This window comes from Camelus bactrianus, chromosome 7 (assembly GCF_048773025.1).
Source record: "Camelus bactrianus isolate YW-2024 breed Bactrian camel chromosome 7, ASM4877302v1, whole genome shotgun sequence".
NCBI classification, from domain to species: domain Eukaryota; kingdom Metazoa; phylum Chordata; class Mammalia; order Artiodactyla; family Camelidae; genus Camelus; species Camelus bactrianus.
The window spans coordinates 26,636,477-26,648,628 of NC_133545.1; the positions used below are offsets into that span (position 1 = coordinate 26,636,477).

The 12,152-nt window shown below is 38.4% G+C and overlaps 1 protein-coding gene across 1 annotated transcript in view; it reads right to left on the bottom strand.

The window, feature by feature from the left end:
• Positions 1-2,265: 2,265 nt before the first annotated feature.
• Positions 2,266-12,152, bottom strand: part of KCND2 (potassium voltage-gated channel subfamily D member 2) — a 456,872-nt gene continuing 446,985 nt past the window's right edge. The window contains exons 3-6 of the mRNA XM_010947613.3: positions 11,140-11,235; positions 10,153-10,245; positions 6,994-7,241; positions 2,266-4,927 (exon numbers count right to left, since the gene is read on the bottom strand). Coding sequence (XP_010945915.1) covers positions 4,750-4,927; positions 6,994-7,241; positions 10,153-10,245; positions 11,140-11,235 — 615 coding nt within the window. The 3' untranslated portion in view covers positions 2,266-4,749. The remainder of the gene's footprint in view (positions 4,928-6,993; positions 7,242-10,152; positions 10,246-11,139; positions 11,236-12,152) is intronic.

Here is a 12,152-nt window from a genome sequence, read left to right on the forward strand (position 1 = left end):
TGTTGCTAATTATAAACTCCCCGTTCTTTCTAGACTTCCTGCTCTGTTGTCCCATTCTCGCACACATCTCAATGGATTAGTCAGAGGAACTAACTTGAGATGTGGTGTTAGGATTCACAGCAGCACTGTGTGGTACTCCTCCTCCAAAACGATTTCAATAGCTCTCTTCATATCCTCTCAAAATATGGTAGGAAGAGCTGAGTGGATACTTGGAAAAGGCTGTTTTTTTGTTTTTTTTTTTTAATGATGCTCAAATCATAAGCATGAAGTTCTGCCTCCTTTTCTGTTTGCTTTGTCTTGTCTTGCTTTCTCTTCTTTAGAAATATTCCTGTGTCTCTTCCTGCTCACCCTCTCCCTATAGAAAGAGGACCATAGCCTACAGAAAGAGGCTATCGATGACGTGATGGGAAAATTTGAGAAAGTACTTCAAAGAACACCATCTTGATGTGAACTCTGTTGAAGAGATTTCTTCAGGAGATTAAGCAGAAAAATGACTGTCAATATGGGAGAAGGGAGGACATTTGTGGCGCAGGGTTATGAAGAATAATGTGAAGCAGAGAGGACTTCAGGCCGTTTCCCACCATCCAACTCCTCGAGGAGGATTTGGTCTGAATTCTGAATCTCTGTTTCTCCAGCTCCCATCACAATGTCCAGCCCATCCTCTGTGCTCCACAATTTGAGCTATTTGTAGAATGAACAGTAGTTACCTGGTGGATCTCCATAGGAAACTTCCAGAAGGAAAATGATTAAGGAAAGAGGGAGAATGATCTAGTAAAAGAAAGATGAGTGCTTGAAGAGAAAGGAGGGAAAAGATAAGGCAGGCAGTAAAGAGCGAAGGATTAGACGGCACAGCCTGGATCTAATATTATCTTCATTAAAAGCTTTTTTTGCAATAAGTGTATCTTATAATCGTTTTAAGCAAATGTGGTTTTCAAAAGTAACAGTTCCTGACAGGTAAAAAAGAAAAATCTTACTCTTTTTACTCTTTTGAGACTATTTTACCACACTAAACAGGACTAGCTCAGGTGGCTAGTTTAAACTCTTTAGTTTTTCAAAAAATTACAGCGTGCCTACGTCATTGCGTCGACAATTCTGATGAAGTTTATACAGTGCCTACCAATAACCATTCTTGTACCTGTGAGTTAATAAAACAGACACCTTAATAAAACCCTAGGGGCGAGGGGACGCCTTTCTTATGAAACTCGGAGGAGCCATCGATCAAGGACTCTTTACTCTTTTGAGCGACGTTGTCCACAGACATTGATATACCTCCCTGGGGGCTATTTCCAGGCAAACATTGCACCTAAGTTGAAGGAGCAGGGAGTTTGCATCTTAATACAAGATTGGTCTCAGGAAATCAAGGACTGTAAAGGACAATAATTAATAAGAAAAAAATGGAGACTATCCACCCAGAGGGTCACCAGTTATCACTAGTGAAAACCACTCTCTGCACTGAATGATGCACACATTTTCCTTCTTCTAATGATCTCATAACAGTTTCTTGCTTTTGGTCCCCTACTGAAAAGAGACCACTGGCGTGTGTATATTTTTTAAAAAAGAATAAAAATCTGTGTGTATGTGTATAAATACATAAACACATAAATGTATATGGAGGGAGAGAGTGAGAGACATAGAACTAGGCAAATAAATCACCTGTTTCCATAGACAGAAAGGAGTGTTGGAAGAAGAATCTGAGTTCTGATCAAAGTTATTACCTCGGAGCTTCTTTTTGCTTAACTCACGCAGTGCTGATCAAGAAGTATGCAAGTTTCAGGCATCAGCCTTACTTCTCTCTGGTCCACACCGTGCAAGAAGCAAATGGAATTTAGGGTACAGGCTAGTAAACTGGGGTCACACACAGAAGAAAGCATTCTGCTTGAAAAAATCTTATATCAAAACCTGATTTTAACCATACTATCTTTTTAAAATAAACATCAAAACCTTGCAATACACTCATATCATCACAGTTAGTAGCTATGGAGGTGTTGTTGCCAAGATAGTTCTAAAAACGACCATTTAAAGCAGGGACATTCTTTTATATTTAAATGATATTAACTTTTCTGTTAAAGCCTCTGCCTAATTTTCCATTGTCGACAGAAAGCTACCATTTCCACCATTGAGATTAGATTTAAATGTCACTCACGATCAATGGGTTTTTTGAGTTTGAACGTGTTACAGTGTTCTCCCAAATACGCAGGGTGAGTGCGGCACACCCTAGATTCTAGACAGGAGTCTAAGAAGAAAGGGCACCGGTCAACCATGTCGTCCTGTTCAAGCATGCACATGTTTTATTTAAGTATTCTCCAAAGGTCTATTTTTTTTTCCAGCATAATGCAGATATTATGCTATCCTCTGAAATAAGATATATGAATTTCAAACAAAATTGTCAAAAACACATGACCTTGGTTACTCCATATGGTACACAGAAATAATCACATTTCACTTACAATACAGATGCACTTAACACAGGCATCAATAGTCATTCACCACCAACACAGTGTATTTTTAAATCACCTAAAACACCAAAAAGTTTTTTTTTTCTTTTCCAAAAGCCTAAAGAAATGAATAGTTTTGGATAAATGATAAGTTGAAAAGAACTGTCAACTGAAAGGATCTAACTGTGTTTTTTAAAATGTAGTATTAAGAACATGAAAATAGAACTTTTCATTGGGAATCAAGAGACCTAAGTGTTCCTGATTGTGTTTCCTTTATTCTATTTTTTAAAACGTTTTTCAACAAGTGCCATCGAAGAAGTTTCACTATATATTTGCTCTAGAAGCATAAAGTGACATGAGGCAGGTGTTAATATAATTGTTAACATTCACACTTCAGGAAGATTAGTAACTTTTAAAAAGACACCCTAGGGATAAAGCCAGTTCTCCCCGAGAGATAGTAGAGTTTATCTGACTTCCACTCAGCACGTGTTTGTAAATCTACTGTGTGCACAGCCTTGTTCTAGAAGCTATGCTAGAAATGGGAAGCCAGAATTTCTGGCTTTACTTGAAAATGGTTGGATTAATTCCTTGTATGATAATTTTACGATAAGCATTTTTAAATCTCTATAGTAGGGGGATAATTACTAACTCTTTCCATGTAGTGAAGCTAAACTTTACTCCTTACAGTGGTGGTTTGGAATGAACAAAACTTTTCATTTGACATAAAACTTTTTTACACTGTCTACGTGCAGACATGTCTGCTGATAATATTTTAAAGGTGAAAAGATATCAAGCCTTTTCACTTAAATGTACATAGAGACCAATTCTGCATCATCAAACTCCTGTCCTCCTGATTTAGAGGAGGAAATTGCTCCTTGCAAGATACAGGAACCTTTCTGAGATAAATTTGTGCTGCCTTCCCCAGTGGCACAGAAAAGCGTGCTTTCATCAAATATCGCTACATAAAGCGTTCCAGTCTGTCTCTGCATTTCAATTCACATTAGTTATTCTCATAGTGTATTCAAGATCTAAAGCAAAATAAATAGTACATCAAGGGAGATTCGGGGATCACTGGTCCTGTGATATTAGTCCCAGCCAGTTCTTTTCATGAAACTTACAGTGATATATCCAGTATCTGGGCTTTTCCATAACAGCAAAAAGGCGAGAGATAATTCACAGATGTCAATTCCTTCTTTTCTAATTTTTGACAAGGGGATTGATGATGATAATCTACTTACAAGATAATTCGTTGGGGAATACAAAAGTAGGAAAGGCATTTGAACTAGAAAACGTTCGTCCAGTTGATGATGATAAATCCAAAAGAAGGCGCTATAGAAATACAGGAACAGATAATGCACTGTCACAGGGCTACAGTGGACCAAAGAATATTACAGGAAAACATTTATGGCACAAGGGTTTCGGATTAAAAAGTTATCTAAAACCTGGCCACACCAGAAGTTTTTCTATGGAATGCGGCTCTGACTGTTATCTATGAAGATCTGGAAATAAATACAACAACAAAAAAATCCTGATTCCTGGTACAACAGGTGTGTACAATGAATTATTGCAGTTGTAACAGTATCTAGGTGCAAGGTAAAATAATAGTTAATACGGAATTATCTGAACACTTGAGAGTTACTAGTGAGCATCCCCATGAGCAACACTGCAGTTCTAAAGGAGTTTATTTGCACAGCCCACCATGGAACATGAATGATCAGTTTGTTGTAAGTGCACAGAAATTCCCTCTTTCTAAAGTTATAGTTTATCATGCCTATTCTGAAGACAACATAAGGAAACTGAGAGCACTGTCCCAAAGAATTCTAGCATGCATTAGGATGGCTTCCTTCAGTCAATACAAATATGTCATAGGAGTTTCTTCTTTAATACGTAATCATCTTCATCAGAGCCAATGTTCATGGGTTTAACAGGAAAAATTTTTATCAAAATGTTTTCCATATTTTTTTGTTTTGTTTTGTTTTGCATTCCACTGGAACATATGTTCAAAGGTTTATTTTATTAAAAAAGAGTTCTGGTCATAAGAAGCATCAGTAGGCGGCATTTCATTGTGCTCATTCACAAAGTCGAAGGGCCACAGACCATTCCTCTGCATAACAACAGATCAGACTCTGTCTAGAAATGCCATTTGGTGGTTTTACTTCCATCCTCAAGTTTGGAAGCCTTGTTTTTGTTTCCCTACCAACCTTCTTGCTTTGTCGTTTTTGTCTGCACAAAGTGTATTGTGTCTTCTTCCTTCCACGTGGGGGTTCTTTCCCCAGCCAGCGCTCAAATTCTCTTAGACTTGATTCCAATTGTCTTACAAAGCAGACACTCTGACAACACTCCCCCCTGAGTACTCAGGGGACTCTGGCCTGTCGTCTCCCTCGGGGGTGGTGACTGGAGGTGTTGGGATGCTAATTATTGCTGTAGTCACGTAAGGTTGCTCACAGTTTAGTTTAACGCACTCTTCCATTTTGGCGTTTAAACTGGATCGGCTGATGAGGAAAAAATAGATTTAAGAAAGTAAGTTGTTTCAAGCTTAAAAATTTTTTTTTCCTCCAAGTGAGGAATACACGCTTTCATGTGTATAGGTAAGATTTTAAATGTCTGCGAATGATTACCAAGATTTTAAAAATGAAACACTAAATCTTAAGATAGATTAAAGTGAACATTAGGCAGCTCATTAACATGAAAACAAACGTTAAAAGCCTGCTCAATGTGGTTCAGTTAGCATGTCTCAGAGTGTTTTCTACAAACAGACAAGGAAGAGGATTGGATGAGTTTTGGAAAGCCTAGGTTGAGCAAAATAAAATAGTTTTATTTAAGACAGGACCTCTGAGAGGTTGGCATACCATCATGAAAAGGATTTAACTATGGTTAGACCACAGTTCTTTTGGTCACAGAATCATTTTTCTATCTTATCTCTTTGGGACCTATGGTGCCCTTAGAGCTCTCAACTTAGCGACAACCAAAAGAACTCAAAAAAGTGAGTCATTACAAATATTTGAAGGTTTTCCCTACTTGGTATTCTTGCAAGAGTTTTATACTCTGTGTGTGAAGTGGGCAAGGGAAAGGAGCAAAGAGGCTAGACATAGGAACTTAAAACTATTTTCTCATGAAAACTTAATTTAAATATTTATGTTCTAAGATTTTCTTTCTAAGCTCTTCTCCGTTTTTTTTTATTGTGTTTTGGAATATATGTAAAACAACATAGAGGTAGACTATCTTACAGACAGAAATCTGTCATTGCTCCAATATTTAATATTCTGGTCCCAGAGACATCTGGTTTGTGTAAGTCAACAGAGCCTGAATGCAGAATCTCATCCAAGTTTTCCACAAAGATGGCTGGATGCCAACAAAGAAGTAGTGTTAGGCAGTTAGATAAGCGGGGGCACCAGGTAGATAAGGTGGAGGAGAAGGGGGATGGCTGGAAGACGGTGGTATGCCCACCTTCAGCATAAAGGGGCTTTACTCCCTCTAAATGAGTGCCAGCAGGAAACTAGTTAGAAACCGACACCCGCAACTGCACGGTAGCAACGAAGACCTGACCGGACATGACCCGATGCTCATTGTAATATAATTAGCATTGCAGACTAGGCCCCCACCATGGGCTTCTCTGTGTGCATCATGGGTAAGGACATGCGCAAAAGGGGATGAGCATGACTAAGCGCTCCAGGGTCAAGAGCCGCCAATCAATCAAGAGACCGCCTCTCAGCGAGGGTGTAAGACCCGGGACCAAACAAAGACCGGCACCGCTATCTGCCCTTGGATCAGCCGACCTCCAGCTCTTGGAGGTGGACTTTCTCTTTGCTAATAAATCCTTTAAAATCTTTTGCTACACAACACTTCCATCTCCTGTCTGAATTCTCATCTTCAGGTGAGAGAGGTAAGTGGGGTCTTTTCCCTTCCCATTTTGGGATAATAGTAGCACTGAATTAATAGCTATCAATGTAAAAATACAAGCTATTTAATTTGAAGAACAGAGTAAAATTACCTGGGCAGAGATTAATCTTTTCAGTGACTCGTCTAGTTTAAATGTACTACTTACTATTACCCATGTATGGTTTTGGTAAAAACAAGTAGCCCATAAAGAGGAACAAGAGGGAAATGCCAATAGAAACACTTTACTTACACTATCTGTAAACGAACTGGGGGTAAACGGTTTCAACATTTCACTTACCTTTATTGGTATTGGATTGATTTTTTTGTGTTTGTTGGGGTCAAAAATACTGATTCAAAAGGTTCGTGTGGGCATCGTTTGGTTTTTCAGTTACATTGCCTACGTTGATGTATTTTTGGGGGCTACTGAATACTTTTCAATCACATCAATGTCAATTTAATTTGTGCCTTTTGGTCATATTGACGATCATTTCAGGCCATTGGTGTTTACTGAAAACTACCGTCGACCCATTTTCCCACTTGTTACAGAGCAATTTTGCCTCATTTCAATCCCTAGGAGCTAGGAGGTAGATGCCACCCAGGTAGCAACATGACAGCAGGAGGAGATGTGCTCTGAGAAGCAGCACAGGTGTGCGAACGCACACAGATCAACCCCAGGTACCTGTTCGACAGCGGGGTTCTCTCCACGCATCTAATCTGAATCGTACTGAGCTCTTGCACGCTGCCTCGGTGGCTTCCTGATACGTTGGCATTAGGGATGCGGAAAGTTTTTTTGTGTCGTCTTGAACAGCAAGTGCTGGTGACTCCTTGTTGTGAAGAGAGAGAGGGACTGTGACTCGAGGGACGATTCACTGTTGCGACTTCCATGCAGCTTTCTTCAAAGACCTGCTCATCCACAAACTCGTGATTCTGTTCCACAGTGGCGAGAAATGTGAAGAAAGCACAGAAACACACTTTCACTTTTTAAAAATGTGTTTATTATTTTTTATATTTTATATTATAGTTGATGGACAATATTGTCACATTTTATCTCTAAAAAAAGATTTGAATAGTTTTCTTCTTAGAATTCAAATATGCCCACGTACATTTAGATTATCTAATGGGTAAAAAAACATTTTCATAATAATTAGAATATCCAAGCCACTTTTCTTTGGCATTTGTGTGAAAGTAAAATCTCTCTAGTTAGGTCTTGAGGCTGATTTGCACAGGCTAATTTAGTATCCGTTTACAGAATAACTTGATCTTGAAATATCATTTATTAATTTAAAAATAAAATCTGGAACTAAAGATAAAAAACCCTCAAAAATGAATACAAATAATACCCACAGGGAATGTGGAAATTCGCATGTACTTTATTTTTTAAACAAATTGGCAGACTGAAGTTATGAAAAAGAGACGATTTTAATAGAATGTTCCAAGTTAGATTATCTGTTTTGAATTAGCAAATATTTTCACATGGGATTGAAAATACTTTTAATTAGAAAATCAGATGCTTAAAAGACACTTCCCATTCCTCTAGATGCTCCTCTAAAATTCCCAGTGTATAGACAACTTTGACTTCTTAGTTAAATAAGTAAAATATATTTATCAAAATATATCACTTTATATTTGACCCTGAATGAGTTAGCACTGAACTTCTGTGGTCTCCATTCTTATGTCTGTTTTACATCACCGGCTGGACCTGTGATGTCTGCCTGTGTCCTTCTAACTGAGAAGCCAACAGTGATGGATGTCATTTCATATATCACATCTTAGAGAAACACAGTGCAAATTTTGCTTTTAAAATGTTTAATATAAATTGCCCCCTAAGCTGCCTGTGCAAGATTTTACCAGAGAAACATCAGGGAAAACATTTTTGGTCTGAACTGCTAAGGATGACTTCAATTACTCTTTTGTGTGTGTGGGTGGGTGGGTGTGTGGGAACAATCTTAGAGTGGAAGGCTTCACCCATGCCAAATTCCACTTAACCATCTCTCATCCTAAAATATTAGGAAAACAATTGAAGGAATTTACTGGCTAATAGGAAATAGATTGCTTTAGGTACTCATTTTGCCATTTCTTTGCTGAGACAAGCATTTTGAAGTAAATGGAATTTAACATTCTATTTTAAATCCAGAGGACAATATGATCAGACCCGACAGAATTTCATGTTAAATATTAAATTCTATAGAAAAAAGTAGAGCTCACAAAGGATTCACAATCTATTTTCTTCTCTTACAGTGCACCTTTCACACACATAATACAAGTCAGAACGCATGAGAGTCTGATTTATCTCATCAGGGATTGGAAGGGAAGAAGTCATTCTGCTGCTGGTAACCATATATTTTTGTAGGTAGCTCAATTTAAACTATATTCATTGGAGCTAAATAATTTTTGATTTAAAAAGCCCTGAAAGGTAAAATAGTCAAAAAATGAAAATAAAGAGAAAGAAAAAAATAGGGATAAATACATTTGATTATTGTCATCAATTAACTTTCAAAGAGTTGTCTTAATAAGGTATAGTTCATTATTTAAAATATAAATGTAGTTAGTTAACCACCCTGTTTAAAGCCCTGAAATAATCTGCCATAAATAATAAGATAAGAACCAACACTCTTCAGGTGCCTCCCAAACCCCTTTATCAGGTCCCCGCCTTCCTCTGCACCTCCACTGGTGCCACGCAGCACTCTCTCCTTCTGACCACCCTCAAGTTCTTTTACTTCCTCTTAAGCCAAGTTCCAGCCTTCCTCAGGTGCTTATACCACCTGTTAGCCCCTTCATTTCTGTGCTTAACTCATAGTCATCAGGTGGGTCTCAATTCACGCTTCTCCAGGAAGCCTGGCCTCACCCTGTACCCTTTGGCTCTGCCATCTTAGCCCCTAGTCTACTATGGCCCCACTGTCGCTTCCCCAGCTCCTCATCCTTCTCCAGTAACTTCCAGTGTTTTGTCCCATACCTGGAGGCTCCAGTGGGGCAGAGGCCACACCTGACTTCATTCATGGTGTGTCTTGGGTTTGGCTCTCTGTCCCGCACATATAGGCAAGTAAGACATTTCTGCTGAATGACTCTACAGACAGGTACATGAATAAATGGATAGACGGTATGTTGGAATTGAGAATACAGATATGTGTCTCAAGCGAGTGAACCAGCAATCTTAATTCAAATATGGTGAAAGTTTTATTCTGCTCTGTGGTCATAGATTGTGATCCCTTTTGACAAGTTATCCAGAGAAGAGATGCCTTTGTTAAAGAGGAGGTCCAACAGGGAGCTTACAAAGTGGAGAAATGCAGACTCAATCCTCAGCCCCATGGGGCACGCCATTAGTTACATGTGCCATTTTTCTTATGAGAACAGATAGTTTTTATTATCTGCCCCTGCTCATTATACCCATGAATGAAAGAAACTCTTATATCTAGTTATTCTCTATTTTTTGTGTTATTGCTATTGCTGTTGCCTTTATCCAGATGTGAGGAACACTTGAAATTCATTTTTTTCCTCTTATTTAATCAGCATTTTAAGAATCAAGAGAAAAAAAATATTTTATAGGACTTGCAGTCAGCTCTTGGAAGACAACTTTCCATCTGCATTAAACGGATAGTGTTAAGACAATCACTAAGGATAAAAACATTGTAAATAAGTCTCTAAAATACTTCTTAGGTTGACATATCACTTCAGTCTTTCAAAGTAATTTCAATTCTTGTTGATTTTTTCTTGTTTTGTTTTTAGTATATTTTCCAGTAATGCAGACAGTGAACTCATGCTTGGAAGCATTAAGTACTCACAAAAGCCAGTGGGATTACTGTCTGAGTTACGGGGGCAGGCAGCCCTGCCTTTGCCTTACCGTGGTTTTCTCCAGGCAGTGAAGCAGGTGGTGGTGCTGGGTTTCAAAGCTGGAGCCGGATTTGCTAACAAAGGCTTGCTCGTCCTCGGAGGACTGTTAACAAGGAGAAGACAGGAGGGCTTTCTATTTATTGGCAAACAATGAGAACCTCAGTCACATATTTCTGCAGAGAGATCTGGCCTCATTCCCGAGATTAAATGGCAGCATTTTATTTATGTATCTATCTTTAACTGAAAAGGATCAAATGTAGAGTTGCTTTTGAGTTTGATAATCAGCATTTACATTTTCGTCAAATTAGCAGTCTGGCCTTTTAGACTTGTCTCCCCGAATTGAAAATTTAATTCCCTTTTACTCATTCATCTACCAACTACCTCTGAAAGCCTATGAGCCATTATTTTTGGATAATAATACTTAATCTAGTACTTATAATAATAATAATAATCCTGAAACCACCATAATGCTCACCGACACAGAAGCTATTATGTAAGTAAAGATGATTGAAATCCTAAATATTAAAGGAAAAGTTTTCAGGTGAAAGTAAAGTTTCTCCAATTGCATTTCACTCGGTGCGACCTGTGTAACACTGAATGGTGTTCCCCCTCTGGTAAAAATAAAACAAGACATCACGGCACCCCCTTATTGCCACCCAAATGAACTTTTCATACATAATTTTGGGGAAAAAAAGCCTAGGTATTTGAGTTGTTGAGAATTTTTGATCTTCCCCATGTTTACATGAGCTCGTGCAGAAAATATCGCCCGATTGTGACTGAGAATCACCATTCACCTGCAATATTTCAGAGCCCAGTTTCTAGCTGACTACAGTCAGTAAGACAGTGCAGGGCGAAGTTATTAAAAAAAAAATGACCATTTTGTTGTGTCGTAGCTATGTTCGTAATTACCAACAATAAAGTTACATGGTTAAGCAGAACTAAATCAATATTGCCCCAATAAATTGAACATGAAAAGAGGGGAACATTTGGACCATACCTGAAGCTGGTTACTGAGTAAGCCGTTCCGTTTGCTCTGCATGTAAGCGTTGGCACTTCCAGTTTTGGCTGCCCGGATCCTGGCCAGTCTGGCTTTCTATAGGAGGGGAAAAAAAGAAGTGTCCTCTGAAGATTTATGACTGGTTTTCTTAAAACAGTGAGAGCACTCTTATATTGTCCTAATGTCAGCATACATATCTTTCAAAGCATGCCACTTTTCACATGTAACGGCTGAAAAGTAAACTTTCACCATTTGAGTGCTTGGTTTTAGTTAATACTCATCAGTGAGCTCAGTGAATGGCTTTGGAGTTGGGTTATAGGTTTAAGAATTGTAATTAAGTCCTTACAGTAAGATCAAGTTATTTCAGTGGTGTTTCGGTCCATTGTGTCAAGAGAAAAATCGTCGTATTACTTAAATTTTTCACTGATCCCAATCTGAGTAACTTAATGAAATGGAGACTCAGCACACCAGCTGCCAACTTCTTTTCATTTAAACTAATGACTTTTTAAAATTTAGTAATTAAGTTCCAGAAACCTATGGCCTTTCTATTCTTTCTTTCTCTCTTCCTCCCCTCCTCCCACTTCCTTCCTTCCTGCAAAAAAAAAAAAAAAAAAAAAAAAAACTATTAAATTGTATCTGTATCATTAAACATCATATTTTGCTTTTGCAATTATTTTGTTGGATTGGCCAATGTGGATCCTGTACCGATCATTATGGGCTTTCTAGGAAAAAAATCCGTAAATGTATCCACTTTGTCTACTGCACAGATCCACGCCGCAGCACACCCTCCTCATTCCTACTTCTCTCTTGAATTTGTTGAAATGAAGAACATAGGGAGCCACTCCGAAAGACGTCTAACATTATTTAAAAATTTTAAAGCATTTATGCACAGAGAATGTTCTTCAGTGTAGAGGGTTGAGGGTGGTCACTGCAACTGTTCACAGTTACAGCAAGATCGCCAAGGTGGTGTTACCGAGTGAACTGGGTGTCTGGCTGGACTTTGGGTTTTCCAT